At 43.0% G+C, this 19,413-nt stretch overlaps 1 protein-coding gene across 2 annotated transcripts in view; it reads left to right on the top strand.

Moving 5' to 3' along the window:
• Positions 1-2,070: 2,070 nt before the first annotated feature.
• Positions 2,071-19,413, top strand: part of TGFBR3 (transforming growth factor beta receptor 3) — a 113,066-nt gene continuing 95,723 nt past the window's right edge. Inside the window, exons 1-2 of one of the 2 annotated variants that reach the window (XM_068141247.1) lie at positions 2,071-2,253; positions 17,218-17,392. In XM_068141247.1, the coding sequence (XP_067997348.1) occupies positions 17,332-17,392 (61 nt within the window). In that variant the 5' untranslated portion in view covers positions 2,071-2,253; positions 17,218-17,331. The remainder of the gene's footprint in view (positions 2,254-17,217; positions 17,393-19,413) is intronic. The other variant, XM_068141248.1, reaches the window with a different exon arrangement.

The raw sequence follows: 19,413 nt of genomic DNA, 5'->3' as shown, positions 1-19,413 counted from the left end.
AAACAGACCTATATATATGATATCATTTCATATTATTTTATAACTAAAAGTCAATGTCAAGCATGTCTTGGAAAGTCTTGAACATTTTCAAACACCAGGGTAAGCAGTGTAAAGCCTGAACCAAGGATGCTCAGTACCTAACAGAGTTGGTTCTAAGAACAAGAATTAGTTCTTAACCAATATCAGTGAAAATGGTGAAAATAATTAGGCTGAGATCAGACTTGTGTATTAATAATTGGATTTTGGCAAGACTTGTGCACACATTTGACTTCATATGCTGGCTGTTCATTTCAGTGAACCTAATCTGTTTAATTTAATTTTAGGATTGGGACCTAAATGAGTATGTAAAATAAAAATAATTGATATGCTTAAGTTTCAACTACATTTTTAATCAGCACTCTAGAATTTCAGCTAGTGGAAATAGATAGTATGTCTTGAAATATATATGTTGCATTTAGTGCTGTAGTATATTAATTTCCTTCTTTGTTGAAGGGACTTTTCCCACCCCCTCATCTCTTCTGCAAAGATTTTATCACTGAAAGTGATAAGAGAGGAGTATGTCATGCTCCAACATGCACAACTTTGCAAACACTAAAAATAAAGCAAAAACTGCGCAAGTGGGCTTAGGCTGCCAACAAGCAGACTGAACTTGTATTTTGCTTGTTCCTGCAGGGTTTATAAGCCTGTTCACTAAAGTATTTAATGTGAACTATATGCTTATTATAGCAGCTTTAGGTTGACTTGCTATAAGTTTCTTATTTACAGGTAATGTAGAAGTTTTGAGGCCTAGTCTTTGGGGTACTCAGCACTTCTCAGGACCCAGTTGTTGACTGATGTATGGTATGTGCAGCAGAACTAAACAGGTAGAGGTCAAAATCAAACCTAAGTGGTGATGGATTAGTCCAGGTTGCAAGCTGACATTTCAAGACTGGTTAAACTGTGTCTGAACTTTCTTAACACCCCTTCCCTAAAGGTAAGAACTCAGCACTGATGGTCCAGGGACAAATGACTTGGTTGTTAATGAAGTCAGACAACACTATAAAGAACCTTGACCACCTCCCCTGTAAGAAAGCAGCTTAATCTAGTAGTAAATTTAGTTGAAATGATCAGTTTAAATCTACTCTCTTTTGGTTTAAACCTATTACCCCTTGTCCTGTCATAACTGCCCCTGCTGAAAAGTTTGCATCTTTCTTACAGGCCCCCTTTAAGAACTGAACGACCTTGTATTCTCTAGGCTGCACAACCTCAACTCTCTCAGCTTTTCTTCATAGGAGAGGTGCTCCAGCCCTCTGGTCTTTTTTGCATCCCTCCTCTGGATCTGCTCCAATAGAGTAATGTAAACGTGACTCCAGGTGATCTCTCGAGAGTGGTGCAGGGTGAAATGATCTGGAGTTTTCCTCAGTGCATACGGTGTCGATGGTAAGATGTTGACTGAAGCCTATTTTGACTTAGGCTTTTCGGTGCTGTTGTACGCTGGGGTGACTGAGCTTAGAGGGCAGTCCCTGCTCCCGCGGTGGCAGCAGAGCCAGGCTCGGGATGTTTCAAGGGAACTGGACGCTTATCGAACTGCACCTCCGTGACACAGAACTGCCGAAGTTGTCGTTCGGACCGCGGTTTACAATGCGTTCGTACATCGTATCGGACTCTAAACCTAAGACAGCTAAGATGGTGTGCGAACCACTCATCCAGTTGATTAGCACGGATAATGCAACACTGTGGTTGACGGAAACCAATGGGAGGGTGGTAGAGTTGCTGTGTGTGGGGTCTGTCGCACAGATCCTCGGTGTCAGAGCCACCCGGCTCTCCGCAGGGTGCGGAGGGTCTGTTTTTGAACCGGGCCAACACTCCCGCTCCCCTTGCGGGAACTACCGCCCCCCAGGTGCGGGCCGCAAACGCCCAGCCCTCAGGCCGCGCGCACGGCGGCGCCGCGCCCCCCGCTCGTCACAGCGCTGTCCCCGCCCCGCGCCCAATGGCGACGCGGTCCCGCCCGCGCGCTCCGCCTCGCCGTGTGCGCGGCAGTGCCGCGCCATGGGGTTACTCGCGGGCTGGGGGGCGGGCGGCTGACTGCGCGCCTCCTCCTCCGCCTGCTCGCCGCCTCCACCCGCGCATCGCGGGCCGGGCAATAGTGGCCGGAGCTGGGCGGTCTCGGCGAAGGCTGTCGTCTTGTCTCCTCTGGTCCCCACCGGTGCTGAGCTGCCCATGGCGTAGCCGCGCTGCCCCCGCGGGCCACGGCGTGGACAGCCCTGCTGCCAGGTAGGTGCCGCGGCTGCTGCGATCCTTCACTTCGTCAGCGGGTGGCCCGGGCCGGGTGTAGGTGCCGGGCGCCCCGCGGAGATGTGCCGGCCAGTGGGACGGGCGCGGGGTGTGCGCCCCGCGACATGTCACCCTGCACGGGGCTGAGCCGGGGCAGCAGCGGGCGGTGGCGCTAGGCGGGGCGGGAAGGTACCGTCGTGGGACCACCGACTTGTACGGCGCTGCCAAGCAGAGGTGTGCGGGACCTGCGGTGGGATGGGTCGGGCCGGGCAGCGTCCACGCGTGGGTCTTGTGCGGTGATGGGCGCAGGAAGCGGCTCTCCCGTCCCGACCGTCCAAACCTGCAGGCATCATGTGAAAGTTAAGTGGAGAGCTGTGAGGTGGGCTTCTGTGAGTAACAGCTGCAGGTGCCCTAGAGATTTGTGTCAGGCTGGTTGGTACGTGCTGGGCGAGTTTCGTCCATGTACCAAGTGAAATCCTTTACAGATCCTAAAACTATTGTGCGTATCGGAGTCATCCTACCCTTAATGAGGCCAGCTGAGAACTCAGTGATGTGCTAGCGGAGTGTCAATTCAGTGCATGTGAGAATAGCACAAAGACCAGGATCATGTCTTTTCAGTAGTTTCCCTGAGCTGTTGACCTGTGGGATTTACCGTTGCGTTTTGCAGGGAACGTCCAGGAGTCGATTCACTGCAGCCTTCTGAGTACATCTGTGCTAGCAAAAACAATAATGTGCCATTGAAGTTAGACATAAATCAAATAACTTTGTCAGCTTTTCCCAGTTACAGATGGAACTGTAATTCCATTGAAGTCAAGCAGTACGGGAGATGATCCTTTTTGTCCTTTTCAGAAGAAAGGACTTCTGCGTGTGTGGTTACATCTTCTCCACTTGCTGTGGAGGTAACCAGGAAACATTTCTGTTAAGCTGTAGCTGTTAGAATTTAATTGCCATTGTTTATTATTCTCAAATGTACGATCATTGGCACAGTTCTGTTCTAACAGAAACCTCTTGGTGTAGTATTTATGGCTGATTAGAGAGAGACTTGGGTGCTCAAGTGATTGTTCTAAGAATGAAATTTTCCTGGGTCTTACTAAATGTAAGTTTTTTTGTTTTTTTTTTTTTTTTTTTAATATGAGGCCGAACAGGCTGGTATTAGACCCCATCTGGGGAGAAAACTCCAAGTAAGAGAGCCATCTGCTCTCTAATATGGGACCAGTTAGGTTTGCATTACAGTGACCTGGAACACTGTTGGTATCATGGTCTCACATGGGGAAAGCTTTAAAACTAGATATTAAACACAACTTCCTCCAAAGATAAAATCTATTTGTTTATCACTTCTTCACGGGAATACTTTATTTAGTTCATAACTTTTTTGATGAATGCCAAGGACAGCATGAGTTGGTAACTAGTAACAGGTGTGTCCAATCAAAGTATTTCCAACAGAATTTTAATGGCAGATCAGTGTTCATTTGTGGAACTCCAGTTTAACTTGTCAAAGCTTACAGAGTTTGAATTCTAGCTGAGGAGGAGCTGCTCTTAGTGTTGGCCCAGGTCTCTGTCCTAACAACTGCTGCAGCTGGTGCTCTGTGTTCCTGGCTAGCTGGGGGAGGAAGGGAGGGACGGGTATTGGAGGGGGGGCAAGTTGTTGGCTTCCTTCAGTGAAGAGTCCTTTACTCTGAAATGTGCTTCCCCCAATTGTTTGCTATAGTCCAACCTTGTTAAGTTTAAAGTGACACTTCAGATTTTTCTCTTCTACTATGCTTTCTCTGTCTGGGAAGATCTTGTTGAGTTATTGATTCTGATGCATGTTTTGTGTGTCCATCATCTAGTCAGATTATGTAAATGAGGTCTACCACGGATATGATTTCTTATAAAAAGTGAGTTTTGATTCTGGGTCTTAATCATGAAAAACATCTTTCAGTACATCTTTCAATACCCTAGCATGATGCCCACCTCTTGGAATGGTGTTTTGAAGTTAATTGCTGTACCAGCAGGGGGAACACAAAACTTTCTGTGTGAAGTCTCTCTTCCTACTGCAGTTGCAATTTATTAAAACTTCGGCCTATACTATTTCATTAGATGATGAATGTCAGTTTACTTAAAAAAACACTGCAAACTTACATTTGAATAAAGATGTTACTTCTGAATGCTTGCTTATGAGTTGCTCTAGGAGGCATGTCTCCCACTATTCTGAATGGAGTTTTTGCCACATTAGCCAGAATGGAACTTGAAAAACAAAATTAGAGGTTTAAGTGAAATTGCTCTTTGAAGACGCTTGATTTGAGTCAATTAAACCTGAGAAATTGTATTTTGAGCACTCTTGCAAAGTCCTAGATAATGAGCTAGGTAAAATATTTTCACAATAAAACTAATACTGTATCACATTTATGATTCTATATAGAAATCTTATGATCTAAGGCTGAGATGTAAAAAAGCTGTATTCTCACAAGAAACTATTCCTAGTATTTAGGGTTTCCATAGGAGAATATTTTTAGAACTTCTCTTGGGTTTTAAGGAGTCATTACTAGCTTGTTTTTGTAAAGATCAGCTGACACTTTCAACACAGATCAATAATAATTTTTCTTTTTGGTTTGTATTAGTGTAACAATTGATTGCATCTTTTGTGCCAGGCATTCTGAATGTAAAGGCCGAAGGTTGAGTGGATAAGTTGCATTGATCCATATTGCTTTTTTGTCTGTGAAGTCTTATATGGCCAAATAGCAAATACTTAAAGTATGGGTATAGAAACAGATTGCTGAATGCTAAGTGAAGAGTGGGAATTTTCAGCATGTTAGTTATTCCCCAATAAGAACCAGGGAATGGACTCTTGCCCTGCAGTAAATGTGAGATATCTTGCTGCCTATACTCAGGATTAAGCTGGCTTTCAATGGTGGGGTAAAAACATAGCTGTGAGCATTTACCACTGAACAGCCAATTTGCTGCTTTGCAATTGTATATTTTCCTAGCATAAGGTATTAGAGCCAGCAGGGACAAAATATGGGTTATCCGAAATTAACAATCCCAGGTCAGGTTTAAAGGAAGAGATGTAGGTTCCTCTGGTCCTGGAATGGCACCACCTACATAGCAACATATTAAAGGAATAAGAATTTTCTTCCTATTGTAAAAGTGACCAGATACATGAGTGTTTCTGTGACACACATCCTTCTATTAAGAGCATTATCTGATGTTTCCAAATACTGAAGCTGTAAAAAGATGCATGTTAAGTTCCTTGATGATCTCCTTCCATCATTTTTGTGGATCCATGGAACTTTCTTCCCTACATGGTTTTCGGAGATGCTGAAGTATGTAGTTTATAAAATCAAAGTCAGATTTCTGTGTAGTGTGATTTGAAAATGATGCGAAAGCTTTGCATAATCTGTCTGAAAATTGTTTTGTTTGATATCTCCAGTAATATTCTGCTGCTTTTTAAGACACAAATTAACAGGTCTTGGGCAATTTATGTAGATCTCAGAAAGTAGTGAGGGACACAGATTGCAAATATCTTTGCAATCACATTTTTTCTACTTCCACAACATATTTGTGTATTATAAATAGGCATTACTTCTATAGCAGCAATATTTGTGGTGATCGACAGTGGCATGCTAGTTTCTAGCCACTTCATGAATAGAAGCATGTTTTGCCCTAAAAAAAAAAAAAAATACTAGCAAAGAAGTAGTGCAGTTGGAATTGCTTTATCTGTAACTGGATTCACATTTTTATGTGCTGGCAGCTGTCCAATAGAGCAGTGTTTCTTGTACTATTACAGCAACAATTAACTCTATGATAACCAAAATGGAACAGATTTATGTGTTTCTGGAAATCACTTTAAAGCTGCTGCTTAGCTCACATTGTTTATTTCCACTTTGGCAAAGTAATTTTTATTTTAATAAGAACACCCTTTATGACCTTGAGTACGTAGTCACATTTGTCAAATTCAGCAATTTTTGTGTATTGCATCGTGTTACGCTGTTGATTTAAACTGCTTACTTCAAAATATGCTAGTTTATGATGTACTTAAAATGAAATAGCTTTATCAAGGTACATGAGTAAATAATTATTTCAGATTTGCTCTGTGGATAGTACTGTAAAATGAGTGATATGTGTTTATTGGTAATAATTTTAGTTCATTATCATAGTATCAGTCAGGGTTGGAAGGGACCACAAGGATCATCTAGTTCCACCCCCCCTGCCAAGGGCAGGGACACCCCACACTAGATCAGGCTGGCTAGAGCCTCATTCAGCCTGGTCTTAAACACCTCCAGGGACAGGGCCTCAACCACCTCTCTGGACAACCCATTCCAGTGCTTCACCACTCTCATGGGGAAGAACTTCTTCCTTACGTCCAGCCTGAATCTCCCCACCTGCAGCTTCATTCCATTCCCCCTAGTCCTATCACTACCTGAGATCCTGAGAAGTCCCTCCCCAGCCTTCCTGTAGGCCCCCTTCAGATACTGGAAGGCCACAATGAGGTCACCTCAGAGCCTTCTCTTCTGCAGACTGAACAGCCCCAACTCCTTCAGTAAGTCCTCACAGGAGAGGTGCTCCAGCCCTCTGATCATCCTCGTGGCCCTTCTCTGGACACGTTCCAGCACCTCCACATCCCTCTTGTAATAGGGGCTCCAGAACTGGACACAGTACTCCAGGTGGGGTCTCACCAGGGCTGAGTAGAGGGGGAGGATCACCTCCCTTGACCTCTAGTTTTGGTGCACTAGTTGGCCAAATTAAGATTTTAATTTATTTTCTAGATCTTTTTCTGTTGCAACATGTAAGATTTTAGCAGTTGTCAGCTAAAATGGGCTTCTTGGCCCCTCTTTTGGCTAAGCTTTTTTGTGGCCTTGGAAGAGACCTGTTTAGATTGCAGGAGAATAGCTCCTCTAGAAATCATGGGTCTGAAACAGGTTAATTATAGAGCTCACACATATATGTTATTTTTCAGCACGGAAGGCAGTAGGGACCATGATATTTAAGGTATCATTAATGATTGTGGAAAAGAATGGCAATTCACTTATGCTCTAGTTTCCTTTGTAAGTATCATTAATGATTCTGAAAAAGAATGGCAATTCACTTATACTCTAGTTTCCTTTGTAAGCATAGGTATTTTCTGGTGGAAATCAGTGTAGGTTTATTGTGTTAGTCAGGGGAAATAAATCCCTTGTATCCAGTGAGCTTATTGTGCAGTATAGATCTGCTGAATGCATGTGTTTCTTTGCCAAGAAGTTGGAGGTGGATTGAAGACCAATATGTCCTTTTTTGTCTTAGATTTATGGAAGTAATTTATTAGACTACACCTGCATTTGACATGGCATGTTTGAGAGCTATGTTAGTAGTTTATTGTCAACATCAATGATGATTTGAGTGAAGCAAAATTCTGTTGTGATTTACAGAGCAGCTATTGCAGTGCTTGGAAAAGATCAACCTTTATTCAGTCTATTACATTAATGGATCAAGCCCCTCCTCCACTAAGTACAGTCCATGTTATATGATGGGTTACTTCATCTGTCCAGTGTTTGAAGTGACCACTTGTAGATCCAATGGTTGGGTTCACCCCTGTGATAATATCTAGCAATTTACTTCTGGCATACAAGATGCACAAATTATTTATATGAATATAGGAATTTATTGTGGCCTTCCTCCCTAAACTTGTGGTCAAAGCTTATTAGAGTCTTCATGTATACATTTATTATAAAATGATGACAGGCAGAAAGTTCTATATGATGAAATTTATATGGGAGTGTATATTCATTCTGTGGCGCCATGTCACAGTATCACAGTATCCCAGTATCACTAATGTTGGAAGAGACCTTGAGGATCATGGAGTCCAACCTGTCATCACAGACCTCATGACTAGACCATGGCACCAAGTGCCACGTGCAGTCTCCTCTTGAACACCTCCAGGGATGGTGACTCCACCACCTCCCTGGGCAGCCCGTTGCAATGACCAATGATTCTCTCGGTGAAGAACTTTCTCCTCACCTCAAGCCTAAACATCCCCTGGTACAGCTTGAGACTGTGTCCCCTTGTTCTGGTGCTGGTTACCTGGGAGAAGAGACCAACCCCTTCCTGGCTACAACCACCTTTCAGGTAGTTGTAGAGGGCAATGAGGTCACCCCTGAGCCTCCTATTCTCCAGGCTAAACAATCCCAGCTCCCTCAGCCTCTCCTCATAGGGCTTGTGCTCAAGGCCTCTTCCCAGCCTTGTTGCCCTTCTCTGGACACGTTCAAGTGTTTTGATGTCCTTCTTAAACTGAGGGGCCCAGAACTGGACACAGTGCTCAAGGTGTGGCCTAACCAATGCAGAGCACAGGGGCACTATGACCTCCCTGCTCCTGCTGGCCACACTATTCCTAATGCAGGCCAGGATGCCATTGGCCCTCCTGGCCACCTGAGCACACTGCTGGCTCATGTCTAGGCAGCTGTCAATCAGCACCCCCAGTGATGCTTCCCTTGATTGAAGCAAATCCTCACTGCAGTGCTTTAAAATGATGACTTTTATGAAAAAAGTTTTGCCTCGACCTGATGGTGTTTCTCTTCCCAACAAATTAATTTACACTGGTTATTTGGCAGACAGTGAGGGAGAGGGTAGATTACTCCTACACAAAGGGAAGCTCCTTTTAACTCATTCTTTTGACTGTGTGGCACTTAAGGTCTTCCCTATTTGTGTGGGAGAAGTTTCCTGTCTTACAGATGTGCATCTGAAAATTTAGTGTCTGACAGCTAACTTCTGATAAACATGTTTATCTTGTGTTCTTGTTTAGCAGCCTGAAGAAACAATCTGTTGTTCTACCTGCTTTCTAGAGTATACCTCATTCTAGAGAGCAAAATTTAATATGGGCCTGTCTCACCCCTCTGACCCCCCCTTTTTTTTTTTTTTGCTTTCCTCAAATGTGATTTTATTTTATCTCTTGGCAGTTGGGAATGCTGTTTTTTACTGCTTTGTTCTGTTCCCCTGGAATGGGAAATACTGGTTTTAAATTTGCTGACTTCCCCCCCCCCCCCAGGAGGATTGCATCCCTTGTGGGTTTCTCACAATTAACCCAGGGAATTTTGAGTATTTATAGGCCATGGTCTCAAAATAAATTCTCTAAATCTATAGATGTTATTTCAAGATACTAGATCCAACAGAGATTGATTTAGCTTTTCTCCTGGTAAGAAGGTTCCAGCTAGAATATTTCTAGATAGATTTCTAAGGTTTTTGCAGTTCAGTCTTGAGAAACTAACAGAATTGAGCAGTCATTGACAGAATAATTTGCTAAAATCTTTTACCCTAACTGGAAGGAGCCTTGCTGAGTTGTTGGTAACTTTCCATCCTGCTGTGGCTCCTTCTCCGCAAGTAGATGCCTTCCCTAGGGTTATATCTGTCTTGATAGGTACATTAGAGCTCTTATCTGTTTAGTTTAGGTGTGCAATTAGAAACTGAGCCAATGAAAACTTAAGATAAATGAAATTTGTATGAGGCTGTTGGCTGCTACTGTGTTTGTGAAGAGTAAGATAGTCCAGTGCCAGGAAACCTATTCTGTTTCCAATTAGAAACCATAAAAAATAATTAAGCCAAAGAAATTTAACCATGAGGGGGAAACATTGTAGAGATTTATTTAATTCAATTTATGATCTTCTTGTTCAGCCTGAAGGTTTCTGTGCACTAGAAATGTTTTTGTTTCAGGGTAAACTTGGTTTCTGTTAATTGTAGTGAGGTGCTACCTGAGTTTTATTTAACTGTAGGTTTGAGACTGGTAGATCTCTTGGGCTGCCATGAAATCATAGTTTCATAGTTTCATAGTTTCATAGTTTCATTCAGGGTTGGAAGGGACCACAAGGATCATCTAGTTCCAACCCCCCTGCCATGGGCAGGGACACCCCACACTAGATCAGGCTGGACAGAGCCTCATCCAGCCTGCTCTTAAACACCCCCAGGGACGGGGCCTCGACCACCTCCCTGGACAACCCATTCCAGGGTTTCACCACTCTCATGGTGAAGAACCTCCTCCTCACATCCAGCCTGAATCTCCCCACCTCCAGCTTCATTCCATTCCCCCTAGTCCTATCACTACCTGAGATCCTCAGAAGTCCTTCCCCTGCCTTCCTGTAGGCCCCCTTCAGATACTGGAAGGCGACAATTAGGTCACCTCGGAGCCTTCTCTTCTGCAGACTGTACAGCCCCAACTCCTTCAGTCTGTCCTCATAGGAGAGGTGCTCCAGCCCTCTGATCATCCTCGTGGCCCTTCTCTGGACACGTTCCAGCACCTCCACATCCCTCTTGTAATAGGGGCTCCAGAACTGGACACAGTACTCCAGGTGGGGTCTCACCAGGGCTGAGTAGAGGGGGAGGATCACCTCCCTCGACCTGCTAGCCACACTTCTCCTGATGCAGCCCAGGATCTGATTGGCTTTGCGGGCTGCAAGTGCACACTGAGAGCTCATGTTGAGCTTTTTGTCCACCAGCACCCCCAAGTCTCTCTCCTCAGGGCTATCCTCCAGCCAGTCACTGCCCAGCCTGTATTTGTGCCTGGGATTGCCTCGACCCAGATGCAGGACCCTGCACTTGCTCTTATTGAACTTCATGAGGTTGGCCTGTGCCCACCTCTCCAGCCTGTCAAGGTCCCTCTGGATGGCCTCCCTTCCCTCCAGCGTGTCTGCTGCACCACACAGCTTGGTGTCATCAGCAAACTTGCTGAGGGTACACTCAATGCCACTGTCCATGTCCCCCACAAAGATGTTGAATAAGATAGGTCCCAGGACTGATCCCTGAGGGACTCCGCTTGTCACTGGCCTCCACTGGGACATGGAGCCATTGACAGCCACTCTTTGGGTGCGGCCATCAAGCCAGTTCCTTATCCATCTAGTGGTCCACCAATCAAACCCATGTGTCACCAGTTTGGAGACCAGGATGTGGTGCGGGACAGTGTCGAAGGCTTTGCTCAGGTCCAGGTAAACGACATCAGTTGTTTAGCCTCGTCTTCATGTGTGTATGCTCCTAGAAATCTCTGTTTTTTTTCTCCATTATCTGACTGTATATCAGGAAGGTGATGGCATGTGATTGTTCTGTATGACTTTTTTGCTTGTGGAGGAGTAGACTAGCTGCAAGTTGCACAGAAAATAAGATGGCTGAAGCTGGTACTAAATTACAGATTGCCTGAGCCATTATATTATGTGCAATATACGGAATGCCAACATCTTGTTTTCTCTGCTCCCTTTGGAGATATGCTCCTGATGCCCAGAAGGTCTACTTCGAAGTAGAAAAGTTCTGATTCCATATTAATACTACATGTAGGGTACTATTCTTGTTAAACTCTGCCTTTGGTACCATGTGCATTCCCTTCTGTAGAGATTTGGTAACCTCTAGGAACTTACGCTGCTGTCAAAAAAAGAATCTGTTCCATTACCCTTCTTGTGGAAGAGGCTTGTGTCCTCCTTCCACTAAAGGACTCCTGAATACACTTCCTTCCCTTCCACCTATCGAAACCCTCTTGCATCCTGATCCTGTAAGAGGCTATTCTTCTGTTTACATTTGGTAAGCAAAACCTTGCCCCTTGGCTTATGAAGGTTCAGCTTCATACCTCCCTGTGTTTGGGGGAAGGGAAGTCCTGGGAACACACAACAGAATGATTTTTATCCTGTTTCTGTAAACTGTCTCTTACTTCTGAGCTTTATTGTGCTGTGATTATTCAGCTGAAACTTCCACAGTCTGGTGCATGATTTAATTTTTCTGATCTAAATTCATGGCAGTTGAACTCAGATGATTAAAAAAAAATTAAAATAGTGGGAAGCTGAAATAAAGATCATTGTGGAACAATACTGAGAACAGATACCTTCATCCAGACTGGAGCATTGTGCCAGCTGTGGGCAAAATATGCACCAGGTAACAAAACCAATCTCGGTAAACTGTTACTAAAAACGTGGAATGGTTTCACATCTTTTATGGACTTGTTTGTATGTATTTTGTGGCTTCCTGTGATTTCACAGGCTACATTGTAATACATTAATAAGAAAATAAATAAAGAAAATGCTAAAACAAAAGTCACATGGAATAGAGGGACACAATTGCTAAATGGTATAAAACATCTTCCTTTGGCACTCGTCCAGTTCCCATAGCCTTTAACTGTGACTTGTTGAAATGTCCCATTACAAGCACAGCAGCATGTGAACTGCAGGACATCAGAATTACTTTTTCCCTGGGCTTTTGATATGCCAGGGTTTTTTTTGCTATTCATATATTCCTTGAAAACAAAACTGTTTTGTTGTTTCTAAAACAGAATCTGTCTTTTTAGTAGTTTATGAATAAGTTACTGGTTTGAGTTCTGAATGGTGGAACTTCATGTATATGCCTTGGACATGAGCATTAAAAAAAGTATGTAAAAAGGCTCAGTTCCACATTAATATTTGCTAACTCTCTTAGTCAGCTTTCTGACCTATACATGTGCAAATCATGCAGAATTGATGGAGGATAAATGTCATCTAATAAATCTGCAAAAAATGCATATTTAATAGGAGGGGGGTTATAAATAAACTCTTTCAAAAACTGTTCATGAGTTTATAGAACTGCTCATGTAGTTAACCATTTGTGATTCATTTATGTTTTAATTGAGCTTGCGTGCACTTGATTATGAATGATTGCTCTTTTTACTCATGCCTGGAATATGTGTATTCATTGCATTTGCATAGGAAACCAGCATGGACAGATGGCAGAAAAACTGGTTAAATAAGTTAAGTGGTTGCCATGCATAAAACAAACAAACAAAAAGTGAAAAAGCTTTGGCTGTGAAGGCCTTCTTGGATGGCCTAGAAACTTGGGTTCATGTTGCTATGGCAAAACAACACAAAGGGACTGATCCTGCTGGCTTTGCTGAAGTTCTCCTCATTCACTTCTGTGGGACTTGTGATGTAACTTAGAGGAGGATATTCTCAGCTTACTTTGGTGGAGAAGTGTTTGTTGTCATTGTTGTAGAGCTGTGCAGCCTCAGGAACCATGCATGGAAAGAGGAGGGAATTGCCAGAGTCCATGTTGATAAGGAGGAGAGGAAGTGGAAGTTATTCTTCAAGCAGTAAAGGAAAAGGTTAGTCAACGAAGAGGATAGAGTTAAGGCAAAGGAAGAACTTGTATGGGAAGGGTAGGTGGTGATTAAAGAAACAGATGGTGGCTATTGGGGAAAACGCTTAAGGGAGCAGAAATAAAAGGGGGAAATAAACCAGTAAGAACTCAATTCAGCAATAAATGCGGCAAATTCCTGTGCTGTAGAGGCTCTTAATGGGAAACAGAAACCCTCCCAAGTCTGTGGCCACCTGCAGGCATATGTATTGCTAGGTTGGACTGTGCAGAGAAGCTTTGGAAAACAAAAGAAAAATAAATTTACCAGGAGAAAAAAAAGGTGGGGAAGCAAAGGAGACTACTGATCTCAAGGCAAGTTATGTGTAATATGTATTGCTGATGATACCAAACTGGGAGGAGTGGCTGACAGGCCAGAAGCCTGTGATGCCATTCAGTGTGGCCTAGGCAGGTTAGAGAGCTGGGTGTGGGGAAATCTAATTAAAAAACAAGTGTAAAGTACTGCATCTGGGGAAGAACAACCCCATGTATCAGTGCAGGGTGGGTGCTGACCTGTTTGAAAGCAGCTTTAAGGAAAAGGACATGGGAGTCCTGGTAGACAACAGGATGACTGTGAGCCAGAAGTGTGCCCTTGTGGTCAAGACCAGTGGCATGAAGAGGAGTGCAGCCATTAGGTCAAGGGAGGTTCTCCTCCCCCTATACTCTGTGCTGGTGAGGCCTCACCTGGAGTACTGTGTCCAGTGCTGGGCACTCCAGCTCAAGAAGGATAAAAAACTACTGGAGAGAGTCCAGTGCAGGGCTACTAAGATGTTTAGGGGGCTGGAACATCTATGATAGGAGGAAAGGCTGAGAGAGCTGCGTCTGTTTAGCTTGGAGAAGAAGAGGCTGAGGTGGTATCTTACTAATACTTAGAAATATCTAAGGGGTGGGTGTCAGGAAGATGGGGCCAGACTCTTCTCAGTGATCACCAGTGACAGGACAAGAGCTAAGGGGCATAAACTTCAACACAGGAAGTTCCATCTAAACATGAGAATTTACTTTGAGGTTGGCAGGGCACTGAACAGGCTGCTCAGAGAGGTGGTAGAGTCTCTGTCGACTTTCAAGACCTGTGTGGGTATGTTCCTGTGTAATCTGCTTTAGGTGATCCTGCTCTGGCAGGGGGGTTGGACTCAATCATCTTCAGAGGTCCCTTCCAAACCCTAGCATTTTGTGATTCTGTAACAGGTACTCAAATATTCTGAAAGCAGAGCTTAATCCTAGATCTTACATGTGGTCATATAGTGAGCAGTGAGATCTGTCCTTCTGTGGCTGTCTGTGCTTACAGATGAGTCAGCACATCCCAGTGTCCTCCAAAAGCTCATCTTTTTCATGGTATCATAGCTAAACTTTATGTTATCATGAACATTAGAGGCTCCTGCTTTAAACCAAATTAAAACTTCATGCTTTCTCCTCTTCTTGTCCTCATGTACTTCAAAATGCATCTTCCTGCCTCTACTCTCTCAGCCTTCTTTCAAACCTAATAAAATCCAGCAATAGTAAGATTCTTCCTGATGTTCCCAGGAAAACTCATTCTTGATTGCATCTGTGAAATTATAATTGTCAATGAAACCAGGCTCTTTGGTGATTATAAACCCTCACTTTTATCAGGGCCAGTGGTCTTTGTAAACAGCAAACTTCAGTCAAAATGATCCCTGCAGACTCTGCCTTCAGTCAGTCTTCAGTGTCTCCAGCTGCAGATGCCCTCTTTTGCCAGCCTTTCTTGCAGCCTGCACTAGTACAGAGCATTGGCATGAAAACAGTATATTTAGTAAACCCAAAGCTCTCATGTCATCTTCTCTTCCCAGTTGGGATTTTTTGGTTATACTTTTAATACGACACTTTGTGACCTCCGTTGCAAAAATAGCTACTCAGATAATACCCAAAAGGAAAAGATGATTCTCTTGGAAATTTCTTTTGAATCTCAAGTTGACTAGCAGTCATGTTTACTCCAGATAAATAGTTCAGGTTCTCAATGTCTTTGCACAGATATTTTTCTCTTGCTTCAAAGGAAATGTGGACTGCCTTTGCCTGGTTTGCAGGTTTCACACTGAAGCAAAATTTGGGGTGTTTTGCACCACACCTGAACTTTCACATTTTCTTATTAATTTCTCTTTGGCCCTGTCATTAAATTTGCTGGCATTTTTTTACCTTTTCACATTGTTTTTCAAGGTTTGAAATTTGCCCTCCTTCTAAAGTTCATGAATGCATTTTTTCAAGCAAATTAAAATTAGGAAAAGCTTTCTAAAGAAAAGGCTCACTTAAGTCTCCATTATTCACCCTTCACAAGCTGGCAGAATAGGAGCAAGAAGCTTAGGGATTTTTGATTGTAATCTTACCTGCTCTGAGTTATACTTTGGAGTTTCAGTCTGTTCTATGTCAACAACAGATCGGGGTGGAGGGAAAGGGCAAATGTGCTTCTTACACAGGATGCTGAGCTTGAAAGCAAACTGTGAAGCCTGATGTTGTGATAGATACTATTTCATTGCCATATACATACATTTCTGTCCTGCAGAAGTGTGGTGTGTGGATGCTCCCAGCAGCCTGCCTTGGCCACTCCTGGGCTGCTTTCCTATGCAGGTAGTGTCTGGGGCACTGCTAAGACTGGTCAGAGGTGGTAGGAGCTGGGAGTTGAGTGAGGGATCTGTTAGAGGCTGTAGATCTGGCCTTGGACACACAGATGACCTTTTCTTGGGTGGGTGGCTGCAGCTTCGCTTGCACAGGGCAGTTCCATCTCTGTTGAATACCCAATGCATAGAGGAATTCTGCATGGGAGTTTCTGCCCTTCTCCTCATAGCTGCAGGAGTGTTGTCGGTAGGTATCTTGAATTGCTGGTCTAGGTGCAGGTCTCCTTTTGTAGACTTTTGATTATGCATAATATGGCACATGCCATATAACAGAGCCTAGCCTTTGTATTTGATTCCATTTTACTGTCAGCAAGAACCTTTTAAATCGTATTCAGTTACCACAGTTTAGATTTTGGTCCTGACTCACTGTTATGCTGTCACTTAGCCCCATGATGGTTGTTTGCAATTGTTTGCATTGCTTTGTAGTGAGTATGAGGGGTTGGTGAGGCTCCACTTGTCCTTTTGTGTTTCTGAAGGCTGGCAGTGAAGTAAATAAGATTTTATATGGCTGCATATGGTAACAGTGTTCTAGTTCCTTGCCTGCTTGGTCTGTAGTCTTGTTCTAGACATCTAGATGACTGACAGTAGATTAAAAGAAGATTATGTTGTGCATCTAATAAGTGTTCCCCCTCAAAAATAGGCAGCCTGCATTGTGGGCTCATAATTTTCAGTGTTTTTAATGCCTGGAGGCATCAGCTGTATTGTTGTTTATTAGTATAGCACATTTAAGTTGTTTAACTGACCTGGTATATCATGTCTTGAAATCTCTTAAAATAAAATTTCTGAGGAGCTTTGTATTTATATTTAGCATCAAGAGGTCAAGTAGCCTTGAAAAGTTTTCAGAACTTGTGACACTGAGAAATGATGAGTTAAATTTATCTTGCTACCCGTAAACCAGCTAGAGCACATATGAAACATTTCTTCATGGCGTAGTAAAGGTAGCAGGAAATAAACAAACAAATGTTTGTATCTCCCAGAGAAAGTCTGAATACTTAAAGTAAACATATCTGAAGCTATGGGTACTGTTGGCAGGCTTCAGTGGGACTTCAGTATTAGTTGACAGAAAGGGCTCTGGGATTTCTCTTCCAAGTAGCTCACAACTTGCACAGTGTGTAATATGAAAGAGCAACAGCTGCAAGGAAGTGCTGAAATAACAGGGTGGAAGAGTACTGAGCTATCTGTACCTAAAGTATCTGCCAATATAAAAAAGACTTCTCTAAGTTGTATTTGTATTAAAATGGTCTTTTACTTCTTTCTATAGGCACTTAGGAGCCTGGAAATCTGATTGCAAAACATACCATATATTTCAAAGGAAGAATATCTGCATGAAGGGCTACAAAGGGAGCTGATTTGAGAAGATAAAGCATTTGCAACAATGTCTTCAAGTTGTGTGACTTCAGTGTTTGCTTTGATGATTCTGTGCTTTGCAGCTGCAGGTAGGTGGCATGTAAATCTCAAATTCAGTTGTAACTTGTGTATATATTCAGAGTTATTAATAAAAAATACCTTCTTTATTATGCTGGAAAAATGTAGGCCAGCTGATGTTTGTGTTTACATCTGCTGGTATGGTGATGGAAGAAACAATGCTGTTCCTATATGAGCATGTTTTCTTGCACCAATGTTTCCCCCTTAAAGTAATTAAAGAACTGCAGTAGTAACATAAATTATTTTGCCAATTCACTATTAAAAAAGGGTAATTGCGTGATGCACATAGGTTATAAAGCAGAAGATTGCTGTGGAAGTAGGTTAGCTCTGCCAGTATGATACTGAGGCCAGACTATTAGCTCTGTCAAGAAGCTGGATTTATTACCCTGGCTGTGGGGTTGTGTAGATGAAGCTGAAACAGGGTGTCTGTACAAAGCTGGGCTGAAATGGTTTACCGGCTCATCTCAGTGTTGCCTCCAAAGTCAGTAACCTGGGATATAGCTGCAGTTATGTAGTTGATAAAAGCAAATTTCTGTCAAAATCCTAGAAAGGTTTGTAGCAGGTCACCAAGTCTGTCTAGCCTTCTTGCCTTGTCAAGTTTCAACTTCACCTTAGTCATTCCTGACAGTTTTCTAATCTGTTTTGAAGTTTGCTGTCAATGGTGATGGCAAAGACCTTTCAATAGCAGTTGTCAGTGTTACTGGAGGGCTCACAGGTTAGGAAGATGCATTACTATTTATGGGGATTGCTCCTGTTCCGTGTTTTGTCTTAGGTAGTTTTCAGTAGCTTGTAACAGAGAAAGGAAAGGTCTGTAGAGGTCAAGTACCTAGCTTCTATTGCAGCTTCTTCAAGCACTGAAGTGATTCTTCTTGATATGTTTGTCTGTCAAAGTTCTTGTAGTTTCAAGAGGAAGCTTCTTCTGCATCCAGCTTGCATACAGTGTGGGTCATTGCAGAGTGGGCCAAATGATACATGGTCAGTCCGAGTGAGGTAGTGGGAAAAGTGGACAGTGGGCAGATGACTTGATTAAATCTGACATGTCCTCACTGTGGAAAAGATGACCAGCTTTGGAAGAGACATGCCTGAGCAAATGAATGCTTTACAATTTGGCTTCTTTTTGTGCTCAGCACAGAAGATTCTTACAAGCCCTCAAGCCTTATGGGATTTTCTCTGGGGCTGGCCTCCTGAAGGCATCCATCCAACATTAGTAACTTCGATTGTTTAATAGTACGTGATGCTAACATTTTGCAATAGCTTCATCACAGATGAACTTTCAGCAGTACAGGGTGTGTCTGAGTGTGTCTGTGGCTTGAGCTGAGCATATGAGTGCTGGTCTTGGCTGAGAAGAGTGATTACGTGGAGCAAATCTGAATCACTACATATGCATAAATATTTGCCTTAAAAGAAATTGCTAGTGTAGAAAAAAACTGTTTTAATTAATCAGAACAGCAATTCTGTTTTGCTGCTGAGAAGATTGCTTGCCTAAGAAGTCAGCTTATCTCTTAATGCCAGCTTTAATTAAAACCCACTAATTTAAAAGTGCTACACGTTGTACTACTATTAAGAAGTTACTCAGCGTTCAGAAACATTAACATGACTGTGCTGAAGTGTACTGTGTTTTTTTTCTGTGGTTTAGTCCTCAATTCTGTGTTTTCCTCTGGCAGCTATTCTTGAAACAAACTCTTTAAAAAGCACATGGATTTGATCAGATACTTATTCATAAGTAGAGTCATAGAATGATTCTGGCTGGGAGGGGCCTCTGGAAGCATAGGCCAGTCCCCTGCTCAGAGCAAGGGTATTTCTTTCTTGAAGACTAATTCTTCCCACTATCTGCATAAGAAGAAGATGGCTGAAGGGAATAAAAGGGATCAGTTTGTTAGGTGAAGGTGAGGAAGCACTATCTTGTGCTTTCTAGCTGTGTCTGTCCTGTGGGTTGTGGGTTTTTTCCATGCTTTTTATTTTTGCAATGAATTCTTAATGAGAACAGTTAGTTTACATCCTTTATGAGTGCAGTAAGGAACTGGTGGACTTC

Source organism: Melanerpes formicivorus, unplaced genomic scaffold (assembly GCF_026170545.1).
Source record: "Melanerpes formicivorus ecotype bairdi unplaced genomic scaffold, bMelFor1.0.p_v2 SCAF_7, whole genome shotgun sequence".
In the NCBI taxonomy this organism is placed as follows: domain Eukaryota; kingdom Metazoa; phylum Chordata; class Aves; order Piciformes; family Picidae; genus Melanerpes; species Melanerpes formicivorus.
This window is presented reverse-complemented; position numbering and strand designations above follow the sequence as displayed.